We start from the raw sequence: 17,951 nt of genomic DNA on the forward strand, positions 1-17,951 counted from the left end.
GTGTGTGTATATAATGCATGTCCTTTTAAGACTTTCATAGCGTAAAATGTGTTGAATCTCTTTACCATCAAGACATTTTTCTAAGATATTTTCCAAACCGATTTTTTTTTTAATTGAAAAAAAATTAGTTGTTGGTCCAAAAAAGTAATTCCTTATTTTTTTTCCTATTCCCTAATTTCCTGTGCCTGTAAAGAAATATGTATTGTTGCCTGTTGTTGACATTAAAAGAAAAAAAACCTAATACATTTTCTTGTTTTATAGCACCATAAAACGGAACATGCCTCTGCTGCTTTGTTTTATCGTGAAGCTCCAACGAGGCAGAGATGACACGCTCGGCACTCCCTCTCTTCTTCCGGTTTTTGCCTATGAGCCCAGGAAACAAAGGACTCTTTCCTTTCAGCCAATCAACGGCGGAGCTTCAGCTTGAACAGCCAATCGTGTGCGTCGACGGCGTGATGGGTGCGTTCCAGAACTTTTGTCCCGCCTCTAGGATTCAGAGCAGCCCATCCACTCTTCAGCTTGTCTGTCCCGTCTGTGATCAGTCTGTGGATCAACAGCTTCGCTTTATTTCCCCACTCTCTACTTCCATAGCAAACCAACAGCCACAATGAGAGAAATTGTGCACATCCAGGCTGGCCAGTGCGGCAACCAGATCGGTGCCAAGGTAGGAAAAGTTATTAATTCAAACCAACTTAAGTTTTTATTGTTAGTTTATCCCAGTTTGGGCAGAGTTCAGCCTTTACAACTTATCTGAAGGCCCCTATTTTCTTGTTGAAACAGTTGCTGGAAATATTTTTCATATTTGATTTTAAAGTCAAGGCAATAATTTATCCATTTATTTTAAGGTCTTTTTTGTCTTTAAGAAGATTTAGCAGAGTCAGACACTGTACAGCTCTATTACTGAAACCCAGCATTGTAACCATGTAAGTAGATTATGCTCTTTAATGTGGTTCATTATCTGAAAAGTCTAAATATTTTACATTTGGACAAAACTGTGGTCATAGTGAAGTTCATCACAAAGTTGAACAAGAAGACATCATAGGTGAAAGTCCCCAGAAACAACAGGGTACAGTTTTTTAAGCAATACAAGACCCAAAGTCTCACTTTTAGCCAAGAAGAGTATGTAATTTTTCCGAAAAAATCAAGTCAAATCAGAAAACAACCTTTTAATTTCCTCAAAAATTGAAATGAATGAAAAGTCTTAATTCTGTGCTAGTATTTTTGTTTGATGAGAAAGTTTCTAAAAGTTTAACAAAGCCACCAAACAATACCAGACAGTACTGCACAGGATATTGTGTCTGTGGGATAGCTGGGCAGTAATCTCTGCATTGTGTTCATGCATATCATGAAAACAGTGTCAGTTCACAGATTTTGGGCTTGTTGACAAAACAGAGACTCAGGTCATTGATCCGTCATTAATGAAGCAGACACGCAGGGCCAGCTGCCGTCTTGGCCCCCATGGTGAGCCGCACTCTTTGTCATTTAGAAAAGAGAGAGGGGGAAAGAAAAGAGAAATTTGCTGAGGCAGAGGAGAGGAACGCAGCCGGGTAGGGCGCTCGCAGGGAGGGGCGAGGGGGTGCAGGGGGGAGGATAACAAGTGTCTCAGTGTCTGCTGTGAAAGCACAGAGGAGGTTCTTTAAAATAGCTTCTTTTCCAGTCAGTGCATCACATGCACAGACCCCGGGCCCCAAACAACAGGAACACATGAACATCAAGTGATTATCGATGAGGTCTGTGCTTTAAATGTCCTGTGCTCCCTCTTAGAGAAACACCCTCTGATCCCCAGGCCTTGATATGAGAAATAATTTTAACGTGGAATAACCTGCTATAACTTTTGCAATCAGTGACATTTTTAAGTAACTTTTCAGCACAAATAATTCACTTTGGATTGTCTGATATGTTTAAAAATGGCCTCAAACTACTAAAAAATATTTTTATCATTAATTAAAGCAACTGTATGGGGCTTAAAGTCTGCACAATATTTGGCGCCCCCTTCTGGGGAAAGCAGAAACTCTTGTTTCTGAGCTAATCTTGTCCTCTGCAGGAGAAAGTATAGTAGAAAACAAACAAACAAACAAACTATGGGTGCACTGATCACAAATTTCAGGCCAATCACCGATCTTTAAAAGGCCTGACCTGCCGATCCTGACTTTTATTTTTATTTTTTTATAACTGACAGCATATACCTTCAATGTTCCAAAATTATTTTATTGAAAATCATTTAAAAATATCCGTGAAACAATAAAATCTTTATGTTTTGACTCAAAAAAACAATAAAGTTTCCTGAGTTTTAGGTCTCAGAGCAAAAAGCAACAATGGCTGACTGTCAGTCCTTCCCAGAGGTTTATAAGATCAGTTTTTTATGTACAGATGGGTCGATCACCGATCGCCGGTGAAGGAAATCGGCACTGATCGGTGGGCCGACTGATCGATCAGTGCATGTCTAAAAAAAACTGGATTTGATTGTTTTTTAAAGTCAAACATTCAAAAACTGTGACCCAGAAAATGTAAACAGAGCTCTTGGGGCCCATGTGCCGTCGATCACTTCATCTGTAACCGGCCTGTTTATCATTCTGGCAGGGCATTAAAATAGTTTCTAGTTTATTCATTGCTTTTGAAGTGTAAATAGAGTTATAAATATTAGTTTCAGTTTCTTCAGTCACCAGCTTTAAGATCCTTATAGCAGCTTTAATCGACCACTTGAACATTTAGTCGACACGGTGGGATCATAATGTCACAGTTTCTCACAGCCTTTGAATCGCTTCTTTTTCCAACCACTGGTCTGAAATTAAACCGCCTCTTATTTGCTTTAAATAATTCAAAATAAAAGCATTAGATACTCACAGTTAAGAGGCTGAAAATGGCAAATATTTGGCTTTATTTCCTAAAAAATTTACTAGTAGTACCCTGAGCCTGATTTCTGTTATGGATTGCATCAGCCCTGAATCAGTCAGGATTTAAGTTTAGTGAGTGAAACACAGGATCAGAAAGCAGGCCCCTCTTTGAACGCACACATTTAGCTCTTCACACACTGGCTAACTGGTAATAAAATGAGGTACGGCAGCAACATATGGGTTAACTCTGCGTCCATTTCTCAATGGCTCTGATCAGTGAAGACGAGTGTATTTGCAGGGGACTTAGTGAGGCTGAGGTCATCCTCATTTAACAATGGATTAACTCTGCGTGAACTCACTTGCTTACACAATCTGGATCCAACCAAAACTCTGAGCAGGTCTGATATAAACCCCTGACAAAGATTAGCTCATCACAGAGCGGTTTCAGCACCTGTTTGCTCACGTTGTCGTGACTTTTTGATCCTTTTCTTACGACGGTCGCTTAATTATTAAAGACTTTTGATTTATTCTACTCAAGTAAACTTTTCACCTTGTTGCCATGGTGACTACAGGTAAATCCAAGGACAGCCAGAGATGTTGAGGTGACAGCAGTGAAGATTAATAAAATGAGATTTTCTTCCTCACCCAGCTTTCTCTGTCTCACACACACTCACACACACACACACAGACATGCCAACCTCCCCCTGCCCCTGCTTATCTCACCCTTCTCTTGAGCACACACACACACACACACACGCTCAGAGTCTGTGGCACAGATTAGGGTCAGTCGACTGAGCCGCTGTGACAGTGTGTGCTCCTGTCTTAACTGAGTTTGGCGTCAAAGTCTCGGCCCTGTAAAGTGCGAGCTGACTGAGTCCTCCGATGCTCCTGATGACCCACAGATCACTCCAGAAAGCGGAGTCTCCACACCTCCACGGCTCTTATATCGAGCTGGTTTCAACTTCCTTGTTTTAATTCTCTTTAGCTTCAAAGTTTTAGTCTCTTTTAATCCAAACAGCCTTCGAGGAGGAAAGAACAAACCATGTCTTTGCGCTGTTGTACGTTTAAACCCTAATGCACCACATGATAATTGATAACCGAGAGATTCAAGCGTGTAATTTTACATAACATGTTTCTTTTCTGAGGCCATCTTGTGACTGCAGAAGGTAATCAGATGTTGGTGTTTTCTTGGGAAGCACAGAGCGGTGATTGTAAACCTCTCTGCCCTTTGGACACAGCGCTCAGACCTGCAGTCATGGTCTAAATGTGGATACAAAGACACATCTCTCTGAGACATGTTTAAAGGGTTTTAACAGGAATACTCTACAAAAGGCTGCCCCGGGCTCAAAGCTCAAAGAAAGATTTATTTTTAGCCTGATAATCGAGTATAATGACTGTGTTTGTGCTCAGTTCTGGGAGGTGATCAGCGACGAGCACGGCATCGACCCAACAGGAACCTACCATGGAGACAGCGACCTGCAGCTGGACAGGATCAGTGTGTATTACAATGAGGCCACCGGTGAGTACGTCCTGAATCACACTGAGAAATGTGTCTGATAACATGAGCTACAACGTCCTCTTCATGAGGAGACGCTGAGTCACTCACGCAGCAGCCGGGAAGAAGAAAGAGGTAAAAGTGTGACTGCTGGGTTAAGTGCATACCAATAAATCTGAGTCAGACTGAAACAGCAGAGCCTGAGGCCTCATCTGTCGTCCTGTCTCACTGTTGTATCTCACAAAAGGGAGCTTTAGCTTTCAAACCTGGAAACAAATGTGTATTTAAGCTAACTTCTAGCTAGCTTCTTTGAGAAGGCTAAAATGCTTTAAATGTTAATTAAATGTCTCCAATGTTGTGATATCAATAAATTCTTTGAAGACTTTGGGTCTTTTCTCCTGTTTGATTAAAAAAAGACTTCATGCTTTCAAACAAGGGTGGTGATTTTTGTGATTTCTATAAAAATAAGTCGCTAAGTGTCGTCAATTATCCTGTGCCATCATTACAGACTGATGAAATCAAACCTCACCTGTCCCTCAGGTGTCTCTTAATACCAGATGATCAGTGGTCAGTTTTCCGCGGTGTTATGTGCTGTGGAAACATCAGCAAACTCTGCTTCAGATCAGTGAAAATATTCTCCACTAGGGGGCGATGTGGGGAAAATATGTGAGAATGTTTTGATGGCAGGATCAGACTTTTTTTTAATATTCAGACTATTTTGAGCTAAAACAACATTGGTAGACTCAAATATTTCTTACATTCACATTCCGACTTTAATTTCCTACACCATTTTGTTCTTTTTTGCACCATTTTATAACTTTAATCTTATCTTATATCACCTGGTTTTTTTTAATAACTCTCACATTTTCACACCATGATGAATCCATTCATTCAAAGACGTCAGCTGTAAGAGCTGTTGAGTTTCCACAGGATGTACAGACTTTCAGCTTTATACAAATAGCCTATGCACAGTCCAAAGTCTGTATCTTATTTCCTAATGTCACTTTAACTGCTGTTGTCATAATCCCCATTGATGCTGCTATAACTATTTTTATTATTATAACTATCATTATTATTATTATTATTATTATTATTATTATTATTATTATTATTATTATTATTATTATTATTATTGTTATTATTATTATCATCACTATTATTGTCACTATTATTATTATTGCCAGTATTTATTTTTATTTTTATTTTTATTATTGTTGCTATTGTTTGTATTTATTTTGTATTTTGCTGTATAGAACCTGTGTTTTTATTTATCTTCTTTCTGCACTTATCTATTCTACACATCTTTTTTTGTACTACGGTGTTACTTGCTGCTGGAATCTGAATTTCTTGAGGGAACCCTCCCAAAGGATTAATAAAGTTCCTATCTATCTATCTATCTATCTATCTATCTATCTATCTATCTATCTATCTATCTATCTATCTATCTATCTATCTATCTATCTATCTATCTATCTATCTATCTATCTAAATGTAGTTTAGTGGTTTCCAAATGTACTTTATGTAAAAAATAGGGCTGGGTATTGCTAAGAACCTCACAATTCGATTCAATTTTGATTCTTTAGGTTGCGATTTGATTAAATATCGATCCCAATCAATATTGATTTAAAGGCTTTGATTGTCGATTTTCATTGCCCATGTGAACATATGTGGGACGTCACCTCACCTTTTGGAGCAATAAAACAACCCAAACATCAGACTTTACAGCTGAAGGATCAGGCTTTATGCTTCTGCTGCTGCTTTGGCTGCCATTTTTTTGTTGTTTGGTCTCTTGTGGCGGTCGATTTGCTGAATCGATATTGAATTGGACGAGGCAATATTGCAATACATTGATTCATCTATATTTTTACCCACCCCTAGTGAAAAATCACACAGTTTAGCTCTTAAACTTTAAAAATAGTCTGAACTTGATAAAAAACTGGAGACTTTTGAAGTTTTTTTAGTGTAATTATTTAGGTGACAATAAATCTCTGACACTTTTTGTTTAAACAACCCAACTTGCACAAGTAAAACAGGATTACGCTGAGCCTTTGTGGTGAAGCAGTTTCATTGAAAATATGCGAAAAGACTTCCTGATTAAACATCTCAAAATCATGTCCTAAATTTTTTTTTTATTATTATTTTTTGCTTAGAGTAGTGGATCATGCAGTTGTGAAATGTTATATCTATGGACCATTTATAACTCATCTTCTTTATTTAAATGTCTCTGACTCCATCTAGTGGTCACATAAGGGAATGACATCTTTAAAGCTGTTCTACTTAAGTGTTTTTTATTTTTTTTTTTTTATTTAATTAAGCTAAAAACCCCTGGTTCACCTTTTTGTTGTGCTCATTAATTTCTTAAAAGAGCCAGAGTAAGATTTCTAAAACAACCTGGCCTCTAAAGCAAATATTTATCTGAGAACTTAAACACATAATGGTTGAGGGAATTCTTATGTGGTTAGTTTTGCTCTTTTAACAGCTTTTTCTGCTAAGTTACAAAACATCTCTAAAAGAGAAATACTGGAGGATGTATGACTAACATGTTTTTGTTTTGCTTGTGTTCATCAGGAGGGAAGTATGTGCCCAGAGCCATACTGGTTGATCTGGAGCCAGGCACCATGGATTCAGTCCGCTCTGGACCGTTTGGACAAATCTTCAGACCTGACAACTTTGTCTTTGGTAAAAAATGTTGCCTTCTTTACTGCAAAGGGTCGGAGGTCAGGATGTACCTGGATAATCTTAGATTTCATTTTGTGTTTCAGATTGCTTTTTGGTTTTACATTCAGTGTCAGAAGAGAAATAATTCCCGCCTCTTTTTTAAACCTTCACAGGTCAGAGTGGAGCAGGAAACAACTGGGCCAAAGGTCACTACACGGAGGGGGCAGAGCTCGTGGACTCTGTCCTGGATGTGGTGAGGAAGGAGGCTGAGAGCTGCGAGTGCCTGCAGGGTTTCCAGCTCACACACTCCCTGGGAGGAGGCACCGGCTCCGGCATGGGGACCCTGCTCATCAGCAAGATCAGGGAGGAGTACCCAGACCGCATCATGAACACCTTCAGCGTGGTGCCGTCTCCTAAGGTAACACATCAGGTTTATTCTCAAGTACTGTCCAAAACGAAGACGTCAGGATGCACTTTTCTCCCCTGTAATTGATGTTTCCTCTTGAAAGCAGTCTGAAACTCAGGCAAGACAAACTCATGCTAACACCACTGTTGGTAGTTATTATCTAAACTTTAAATTAAAGGGTAAATCTGCAGTTTTTTACAAAGTTTGTTGATTTTCTATGAGCTGGCTGTTAAAGCTTTCGTCTCTTTGTCCTCAGGTGTCAGACACAGTCGTGGAGCCGTACAACGCCACGCTGTCCGTTCACCAGCTGGTGGAAAACACAGATGAGACCTACTGCATCGACAACGAAGCTCTCTACGACATTTGCTTCCGCACTCTCAAACTCACCACGCCCACCTACGGCGACCTGAACCACCTGGTGTCGGCCACCATGAGCGGCGTCACCACCTGCCTGCGTTTCCCCGGTCAGCTCAACGCCGACCTGAGGAAACTGGCCGTCAACATGGTTCCCTTCCCTCGTCTCCACTTCTTCATGCCCGGCTTCGCTCCTCTGACCAGCAGGGGGAGCCAGCAGTACCGCGCCCTCACAGTCCCTGAGCTCACCCAGCAGGTGTTTGACGCCAAAAACATGATGGCAGCATGCGACCCCCGCCACGGACGCTACCTGACGGTAGCCGCCGTGTTCCGTGGCCGCATGTCGATGAAGGAAGTCGACGAGCAGATGCTGAACGTCCAGAACAAGAACAGCAGCTACTTCGTGGAGTGGATCCCCAACAATGTGAAGACAGCCGTGTGCGACATCCCGCCACGTGGCCTCAAGATGGCCGTCACCTTCATCGGGAACAGCACGGCCATCCAGGAGCTGTTCAAGCGCATCTCTGAGCAGTTCACCGCCATGTTCCGCCGTAAGGCCTTCCTCCACTGGTACACCGGCGAGGGCATGGATGAGATGGAGTTCACCGAGGCGGAGAGCAACATGAACGACCTGGTGTCCGAGTACCAGCAGTACCAGGACGCCACGGCCGAGGAGGAGGGCGAGTTTGAGGAGGAGGTGGAGGAGGATGCTTAGGATAGAAAGAAATATGAAAACCAACATGTCTCAAAGATTTTAAAAACCAAAAAGAAAAAAACGAAAAAGAAGAATGATGTGTGTTAAAGAAGTGTAGAAGAAAGAAAAAGGAAGTGTTTAAGAGAAAGATGGAGGTGGATTGAAACAGAAGAGGAATAAGACTGAGGAGGAAGAAGTGGGATGAAAAACAGATTTATAAATTTAAATTATGTGCCATTGATTTCCAATTATTGTCACAGCAAACGGGCTGCTTTTGTCAAACTATCCTCCAAATTCTTTCAGCAAAGCCTCAAACAGACAATGCTTCAGCTTCATAGTTATTTTCTTTTGCTATGTTGAACTAAATCAAAACAAAATAACCAGGAAACTTAAGCATCCTTTATAATGTGAAAAATTAAAATGTGCAGCACTTATAACTTTTTTATCTTTTATTCCAGCGCTTAGTTTTTCAGTCAGAGGACAAGAAACATTTTACTGTGAGGAAAGCCGGCTCGTATCACTGAAAGTAAACTGTAGAGATGAGACATAAAGCTGTTTTCAGTTTAATCTACATTTATCAGTGTTCAATACTTCTCTGTTGTTTTATTCTAACTGTGGTAGGGTACTGTAGGTGGAAAATCTGTCAGTATTTGTTTCCTCACTGAGGTTTGTATTCAGAGTGAATCGATCAAAACACAATTTTCCTGCTTCTGCCTCCATACTGAGCTTAAGCTTTAAAATAAAAATTATGTGTACTAGCGCTAACTTTAGTGTGTTTGATGTAAAATATGCCTAAAAAACCAGCTGAAAGCACCAAACGAACTCAAACAACTGCATGAAAAACATCCTTAAACTCATGACTTTTGTATCTTTGTGAAATCTTTAAATTAGTGCTGTATTTTTTTATACAAAAGGTCTGATATTGCAAATTAATCATCAGTTCAAAAAGAGGAGGTGGTCACCTTATCACCTTATTTTTATTAAATTCAGAAACTGTGAGACAAATGGACTTTTATAAGGTGTTAAATGCAGAAGTTGTAGGATTTTCCTCAGACGCCAGCCAACGTCATGAGAAGGTTTTTACATACTGCGTTTACACCAAAGGTCCAGAAAGTTAGCATGATCCTGTCTGGTCTGCTGCTGTTGAATTAGCTCGTGTTTGCGTAAAATACTTAGTTTTCAAAATACTTAATGGGACCAGTATTGAAACACGGATACTTATCATCACACTTTGATTTAAAAGAGCAACTTTCAGCAGTATCACACCAACATTAGTACATTCATTCATTTCTTTTTGAACTCAGACTTTGTGAGAGGTTAAAAACCTGCCTCACTTTGTTAACTCATTTTAAGACAGTGAGGCTTTCCAGAACTTTCTGCTTAACTTGTATTTATTCAACACTCAACTGTAACTGGTGTCATCAATTAAACTGTTTCATCTTGTGAAGAAGTGCACGAGTTTACATTCTGAGCCACGATGTTTTGTATTTGAATCAAATTCTTTGCCATGTCGTCTCTGTGTCTGTGGGTTTTGTATCTGTGCTTTATTGTTTGTACCTTTTCTAATTCCCATAGAACAATCTGAGATCCCAATGTGACTGTGAAACATTTGTGAGAAATAAAAAGACATTTGTAGGAAATAAAAATCTTTGTTTGTTGTTTCTTCAAAGATTTTTATTCACCCTTTACACTTTGATGAATTTACATCATCTTTTTTTTTTTTTATCACCCATAATAAAGAAAACTGACTCACTAGTTAGCTTATATTATCAATCAAAGCTGTTAGAAACATTTGGTTTGTCCTTGCTTTGGCATCCTCTAGTGGACAACACCATACCTCATCCTTTTCCTCTTGATCATGAATAAGAAAAATGTTCCCCAACTTTAAATCTTATCCTGCTTTCTCCATAATTTATAAAACAGAGATTTTTTTTCTGCAGCCCGCTGTAAAACACTTTGACTTCTGTCCGCCCTGCAGCAGTTTTGGGCATTCCAAGAAACCAAAAAAGAAAATATCAATCCTTTTGCCGGTGATTTTATTTTGCTGTTTTGGCAAATATTAAATAAGATTTAAGCTTAAAGATAGGCCTATACCTAGGTTTTGGACAAATGCAGCTAAGTATTGAGAAAAAAATATGACTGCACTGAACAGCAATAGTCCAGTGAAGTTATGCAACTTGTGGTGATGGAGTTAAAAGATTGATTAATTACATGCATTTTAGTAAAAGCACATTATTTATTCATTAATCTTAATGTAAACACATGGGAAATGACTTTAAAAATAAAAAAATAATTTAGTTTAATTTGATTTGATTGAATTGAATTCATTTAGTTATACTTTGCTTTAGAAATGTGTGATTTATGAGTTTTTATATATGTAATCCATAAAAACTATTAGATTTGAACGTTATGGATAGAGTAAACCGTACATAAAAGCAGGCTTGTGAACATTATTTGTTGTAAAACAGACACTAACTCACTGAATTTAACACAAAATAAGTCAAAACAACTGCTGGCCTAAAATAAGTCTGGGATAAATGTCTGAGCAGAGCAAAGTAAAGCCTGAGGCCTCGAACTGCTGGTTTCTAACCGGATGAATTAAACATACGCTTGGAGAAATCGTGCCTGTCCTCAGATTTAACTGCAGACGAGCTCCTGTGGCCTCGCGCCACAACTCACGAAGATTACCGAAGCTTCCCGAGTGCCATCGATTTCAAATGGTCCACAAACCCGACATCAACCGAAACTCTCCAGTTACTCCCGATCCGGCCTCATTGAAGTGAGTTGTATCCGGGGCTGGGGGTGATGGGGTGGACGAAATAAATAAAATAAAGACCAAAAACAGGAGATTTCCAGAAAGCATCCCTCCTGAGCCCCTCCCAGTCCGGTGGTTTTTCGGCTTCGAGGCTTGGCTAAGGTAATTACCATCATCCAATTATACTTGTGTATGACAGCATTTAGTGTTTTTCACCGGGTTTGGCTCCAACAGGGAGCTAGTGGGTTAAATTCTGCAGCTTTCCTGAGATGTTTGGAGTGTTTGCTGGTGCTGAGCGGTCCCAAACGGCTGATTGAGATCAGGGCGTGAAACCAACAGCGAGGCAGCGAAGGTGTGCGGGATGGCAACAGATACAGACGTTTTCACTCAAAATGATCAGAATAACCGTTTTTCACCGAATCAAAATGCTAAAAACATTAAAACACCGCAAAAGGAACGATGCAGTCACTGTATTCAGGCAGGAAAGCGAGCCTTTTAAGGAGAGGTTGTATCATTTATGAGCCGAATGGCCTCTTTTTCTCTCCAATACGGTTAATTCACTGAAATGCTGTCCTGAAAACTGGCACATGCTTACTCTACGGTGCCATAAATGTGAGTTCAGTGGGTTCTGACCCACTATTTCACATTGTGATGTTTAAATTGTGTGGTATTCAAGCTGTGGTGCATTATCCTGCTGCCCTGTGTGTGGGATATACCCGCCTGTAATGAGGTATTTTCTGGTGGTTACGGTTATGGTTATGCAATGATGCTGTGCTCTACAGCACACTTAAGAAGAGCTGACTAAGTATTTATCACACTGAAGATTTTTGTTAACTGTGTGTTGTGAATCCAGGCTCCTCTTTTCTTCCTTTATATTTCAATAAGAGCAAAGCAAGTTTGGCCTCAGTTGAATAAGTGTTTGTAAAGGATTTAAGAGCAGAAACACATACTCTATGCCAAGATATAATAATAATTCTGGTTATGCTCTGACTGACATCAAAGTGTGCCTGAATAATCCAACCACAACCTCATCTCTTCATTACTCATTCATTGTCTTTCATTTCCTCCATCTTCCATCCGGACATCCCCGTAACGGGACAGCCCCCATTCATGCTGGTCGTGACACACCCTTGGTGCACCAGCAGCTGGAAGCTGAAAGGGAGAGGAAGGGGGAAGGAGGGGGAGAGGGGTGGAGGTGAAGGTGAAAGTGAAGGTGCAGGGAACAAAGAGAAGGAGAGAGGAGACAACTTCTGATGTGAAGTTTGATCTCTGTAGCCTATCTTTAAAGGATAAGTTCGGTTGATACAGCTTTTACATTGTTTATAGAATGAAGTAGAACAAAATACTCACCCAGAAGGTTTTCCTGATCCATGCAGTGCTTCGGGAGATATTTAGATCCAAAATCGTGCAGCGGACATCCGTATAGTGGGATCCATCGGGGCATAGACAGCGCCGCTCCTAAAACTGTATTAATCGTCCAAAAACTCATGTTTTTCACCCATATTCCATCATGGTCCGCTCCGGGTTAGTGCTCTGCTACAGTCTGTGTCACTCCAGACAGCGCTGTGTGGCCGTAATGACCTCTGAAGTGACAAGGACTTTGATTACGTTTGCCCCTCAAAGAAAGGACAAAGTGGAGTCAGCTCTTCAGAGAACTGCGCATGCACGGAGGGGCAAAGGTAAACAAAGTCTTTGTCAGTTCAGAGGTCATTACAGCCACACAACGATGTCTGGAGTGAAAAACATGAGATTTTGGACGATTAATGCAGTTTTAGGAGCGGCGCTGTTTATGCCCCGTTGGATCCCATTATACGGACGTCCACTGCACCATTCTGGATCTAAATATCTCCTGAAGCACTGCTTGGATCAGGAAAGCCTTCTGGGTGAGTATTTTGTTCTACTTTATTCTACAAACAATGTAAAAGCTGTATAAACCAAACTTATCCTTTAAGTTAAAGAATCTGACATTGAAGTAATATCTGACTACACCAAGAGTATACGGTGGCCCTGAAGTGGAAAAAAACAAAAAGGAAAAACAAAACCACACAAAAATGACAACAAGACATCCAAACAACTACAACTTGTTCTTTTATTTTCGCATTTTTTATTTTGTTGTTGTGTTTGTCACTCCAGGGCCACCGTAGAATCACCCTGCAGAGACATACGGATGCTCACAAAAGTGGTCAAATAGCCAAATGAGTAATAAGATGCTGCAAAAGGAATAATCTCTGTTCACAATCATTACCTAATCATGCTGCAAACAACAACAACAACAAAAACACAACAGAGACTGATCTGTCAGAAAACATATTAGATAAATTAGAAATCCCAATAAACAAAGAGAATAAGAGGGCTTCATCATGTGTCATCTCTGGACTAGCATTTTGAAAACCAGGAGAGTAATGCTATAAAAGCTCTCACATCTGAAACTATCAGGTAGCATTTCAGCCACAGCAGAGTGAGCTGTTGTTAGATGGAGACAGAGCACTTTCATGAGCATCAGTGTTTAAGTACAGGATGTTAATATTAAGGAGTTAGAAGGAATACCAATCTACATGCAAAGTTCATTCTCTTCAGAGTTTTAGTGGTAATATCTGAGAGTTTGAACACTCTAAAAGCTCAAAACGTGGTATTTTCTGAAAAAAGTTTCGAGAGGAACTGTGTAAATATGTCTAAATACCAAAATACCAAAATACTTAAGTTTTTGTTTTCTCAGAATAAGTTTTATATCTACAGAGAAGGCTATCATCTCCGCATCAGGAATAGATGAGTGAAGCAGCAAAGATTTTGTCCATATTTTGTAGTCTGGTTTAAATGCATCAGTCGAAAGACAAAAACAAAGAAGATGAGTGTAATTCTATACTGGTAGTAGTTTTAGATGGCAAAAAATGTGCAAATACAGGATCTATTGCAGGAGCTTCTTGTCCGCAAAGGACACCATCACTTTAACCAGACAGAGAAGTGAGTGAGGGGGTGTTTCAATTTAGTATCTGACTGCAAGTTGATGCTAAATATTCCCATTTCCACCCACTCTGTGTCTTTAGAGTGATACTCCGGGATGGAACAAGTTGGGTCCTATCACAAGGTTTAGGGCAGAAATTACCCCTACAGCAGTGTTTTTGTGCAGCAGAAGCCCAGGGCGCTCGCACCAAACACCCCCTCCCTGCTCCTCTGCCGGTTTCCTCTGCACTCAGACGGGGCCATATTTTACTTGACCAAAAACACAAATAAACGGACTCCCACCGAAAAACTCTGATATCGGTCTGCATTCACGCTTTATTTAGAAAAATTTCAGCGTGTTACTTTCACACAAAAACACCGCTAAATAAGGCTCCAGTTCTCATCGAAATACAGAGCATATGATATTTATGAATCATTTCAATCAAAAAAGCCTTCACAGTGGATGACTGTTGACATATAGAGAACATTGTGTTAATGAAACATTAAAGAATCTAGTCTGACTTAGGCAGCTTTAAACCTGGTTTAAACTGCCCTTTCATTCCACAGTGCAAACTCAAACCTGAAATTACCCTGAGTTAACTTAAACAAACGTCAGGTAAATCAAATTCGTTAGGAGGCAGTCCCTTTCCTCACTTCTCCAGGTCTTCTTTGCTGGGTTTTTTATTCAACTTAACTCATTTCCAACATTCAGTTTTGAGAACTTTTTGAAACCTGACCATTAATTGTCCTTTAATTCCATAAAGCAAACTCAAAATATAAAAAATAATTCCAACCTAAACTGAAAAAGTGTCAGGTCAATCATACATCTCCTACCAAAAAGCAAAAACACCTCTTTAATTTTAAAGCTTTGGTTACAGAAATATGTGGGCTAGCCAGGAATAGGTAGCTAGCTAGAAGTAGCTAAATTAGTAGTTAAACTATAACATCAACACAATAGATAGTGAGACGCCATCATGAAAGCTTGTTAAATTGCCCATTTGGTCCTAAATAATCCAAAATTCTGACTTATGCTAGAAATACAATGGCCTTAGTCACCCTCTTGTCATGGGCTGTTGTCCTATTGGGCATAAAGAGCGTGATTCTTTCAGCTAAAGCTTTAAGCAATTTTACCAGAGATGGTCAGCATAATCAAGAAATGATTCAAGCCAAAAACTCATTTCTATCAAAAAATGACTGAGGCCATTATTTTAATTAGGTGACAATATGAAAGATTATGGAACAGTAATGTAAGAAACAATACAGTATGACCTGATTTGACCCACATTAACACCCTCTATGCTAGAATTAAGAGATGAAAACTATCTGTTCAAGGAAACAGAAACAGCATACCAGTGAAATTCACAAAAAGCATATATTGCTCCTTCTCTGAATTGCGCATATAGAAAGCAGCAGCAGCAGCAGAAGTCTGAGTCACAAACCAGCAGCACCACTCCACTGTCATTCCAAGTGTGCAGAGCACTCTGCGCGTACATGTATGTATTACTGTATGCTAACAAGCATCATATCAGCTGTAGAGGATGATTTCACTATCAGGGTAATACTGGCTCAGATTATCATTAAATTAGCCGTCCAGAGTGACGCCTAATAGGAATCAGCCAGCAGGATAATTAAGTAGAGAGGAAGATTACAAGGCGGAGACAAGTCAGAACAAGACTGAGTGTTTCAGAGGAATGGAAAGAAGAGGAAATGAGAGGACGGCAGAGATAGAGAAAGCAGAAATATGAGACATTTCAAGGATGAAGAGGAGGAGGAGGAGGATGGAGGGTGTAAACCTCTTTCAGCACTAAAGAGGCAATTTCCACGCCTCTCTCTCTGAGGCTTCTGAACGTATTGATCGATCTGATCGATGATAAGAAAGGAAAGGAGAGCAGTGACCTTATTTCGAGTTTGTGAATGGACATGTCACCTTCAGCCCTCATTGTTACATCATTTAGTCAAGACGTGTATGCTAAGAGGGAGGATTGAGCTCTACATCCAGGGCTTGATGAAGGTCAGAATAAATGAATTTTAAATATCCTGTCAAATCATGGTGAAAGTTATCTCAGTTCACTATAAGAAGCAGGATTTGATGGTACCCTTTGTTTGGGCTTTGTTTGGGTGAAATCCCCAGTGTTTGCAAACATGGCAAAGAGGAGTGTGAGCTTCAGCACTGCACTGCTTCGGTACCCCGTAGCGGTGAGTACTCAAAAGGGAGTACTCCTACTGGTATCAGTCTGAAAAAAAGTGGTATTGAACATCCCTAAACACTTACAAGATTAGTAAATTATATCGAATACCCTGCTAGCAGCATTGATAAATCCAAAGGCCTTTATCTGGATACATCTGGTAAGCAGCTGATGTGATACTTATAAATGCAAAAATATCAAAAGAAGCATCACTCTTCTGAAAGTGAAGCAAATTTAAGCCTCCACATGAACTTAAATAACCTTTTCACGCTGTATAATACATAGAATTATAACCACAACTACTGTCTGCAGTTTTCTCAGTTTGTTCAAGTGTTTTTCCATCTCTAACATTTGAATGTAGCTTGTACTTGTCACCCCTCTCTGTTTAACATACACAGTCAGCAGCAGCCTCTCATTTCTCCATCAGATGTATAGCTCCCTCCATCAATGATTTAAACTGGTGATTTATACCTTTTAGCACCCTGGCTCTAACACTCACACATGCAATAAGCTAATGGCTCTGTCGAACATTACAGCGAGTAGAATCTGACCTGCACCTCAGGCACTGATTAGGAAACATGCTACAATTATAGTTTCTCTAAAGACAGAGTGTGTGAGCAGTGTTTCTGCCCACTTTAACGCTGGGCTGTTGATGTAATCACATCTATTGAAGAGCAGCAGAAAGGCTTTCTCGTTTTTTTTTTTCCCTGTAAATGGCATTTTCACCGCTCATCTGGCAGGAATTCAAAGCCTCCATATTCTCTGTTTCTGACTCCAAAGATGCAGTGATCCTGTTATTCTGTAAGGGGGAGGGGGGGATACAAACAGGACAATTACTCTCCACTTTGCTGTGAAAAATCAGACATTTCCCACCCTTTGCAGGCTCGAATCTGTTATATTGCTCAAGCCATTTTAGTGCAAACACATCAGGTCTATTTTTCCCTGGCAGTTGCTTACAGGTTGGATGCCAGTGTTTTGATCTGGCAGCAAACTTACGTGTGACTTCCAGGATGGATTTTTTCAGTGCCAGTGAAAACAGAAGGAGATCTGTACTTCAAGGACAGCAACTTTTTGAGGACACAGCATGTGAATATCATGCTAAGATAAACTCACAACATGAAAAACATGCCCTCTGGTGGACAAACGCAATAGTTTCACATTTTATCTCCTTGCTAATGACATCAAAATTCACAGAAACGTTAAAAAAAAGGGTGAGATAGCAGCAGGCAGAGTGGGAGGACTGTAGTGATCCTGACTTCAACCATAATTAAGATATACTTCAAAGAGGGAACATAGCAAAAACAGCAAATACACTTCCAATAAACCTGTCACTCCTTGATAGATACTGAGCAGTAAAACGAGCCTCTGACACACCAACACCTTTTTCTCTTTGCTTTTAGCTTGGTGGCGTTTTAGCGTTTATGTTGTAGCAGCAGTTTTACACATCTTGGCACGTTTTCAGAAACATAACGTCTTGTTCCTCCCTCTCTGTTGTTGCCTCTGGAAGCTAAACATTTGTAGTTTTTTAAAGGTTACACCACCAGAGCTTGTTTTTTTTTAGAACAGTGATGTAAAAGAGGATTCAGGACTCCTCAGTACTTCTCTTTACAGCCGCTTCTTTTAGTCTCC

The 17,951-nt window shown here is 40.0% G+C and overlaps 2 protein-coding genes across 2 annotated transcripts in view; both read left to right on the plus strand.

Annotated features, from left to right (window-relative positions):
• The first annotated feature begins 502 nt into the window (after positions 1 to 502).
• Positions 503 to 8,738, plus strand: LOC141802620 (tubulin beta chain-like). The gene is made up of 5 exons (XM_074686179.1): positions 503 to 664; positions 4,245 to 4,353; positions 6,898 to 7,008; positions 7,161 to 7,405; positions 7,650 to 8,738. Exons 1-5 carry the CDS (start codon positions 608 to 610, stop codon positions 8,460 to 8,462), a joined length of 1,335 nt encoding a protein of 444 aa, XP_074542280.1. The 5' UTR covers positions 503 to 607; the 3' UTR covers positions 8,463 to 8,738.
• A 2,390-nt stretch (positions 8,739 to 11,128) lies between these two features.
• Positions 11,129 to 17,951, plus strand: part of LOC141802619 (uncharacterized) — a 33,494-nt gene continuing 26,671 nt past the window's right edge. Inside the window, exon 1 of the mRNA XM_074686178.1 lies at positions 11,129 to 11,358. The gene's annotated coding sequence lies outside the window, so the exon portion shown is untranslated. The remainder of the gene's footprint in view (positions 11,359 to 17,951) is intronic.

This window comes from Halichoeres trimaculatus, unplaced genomic scaffold (genome assembly GCF_033239565.1).
Source record: "Halichoeres trimaculatus isolate MK-OKI-2021-1 unplaced genomic scaffold, fHalTri1.1 fHalTri1_scaffold_14, whole genome shotgun sequence".
Lineage (NCBI taxonomy): Eukaryota > Metazoa > Chordata > Actinopteri > Labriformes > Labridae > Halichoeres > Halichoeres trimaculatus.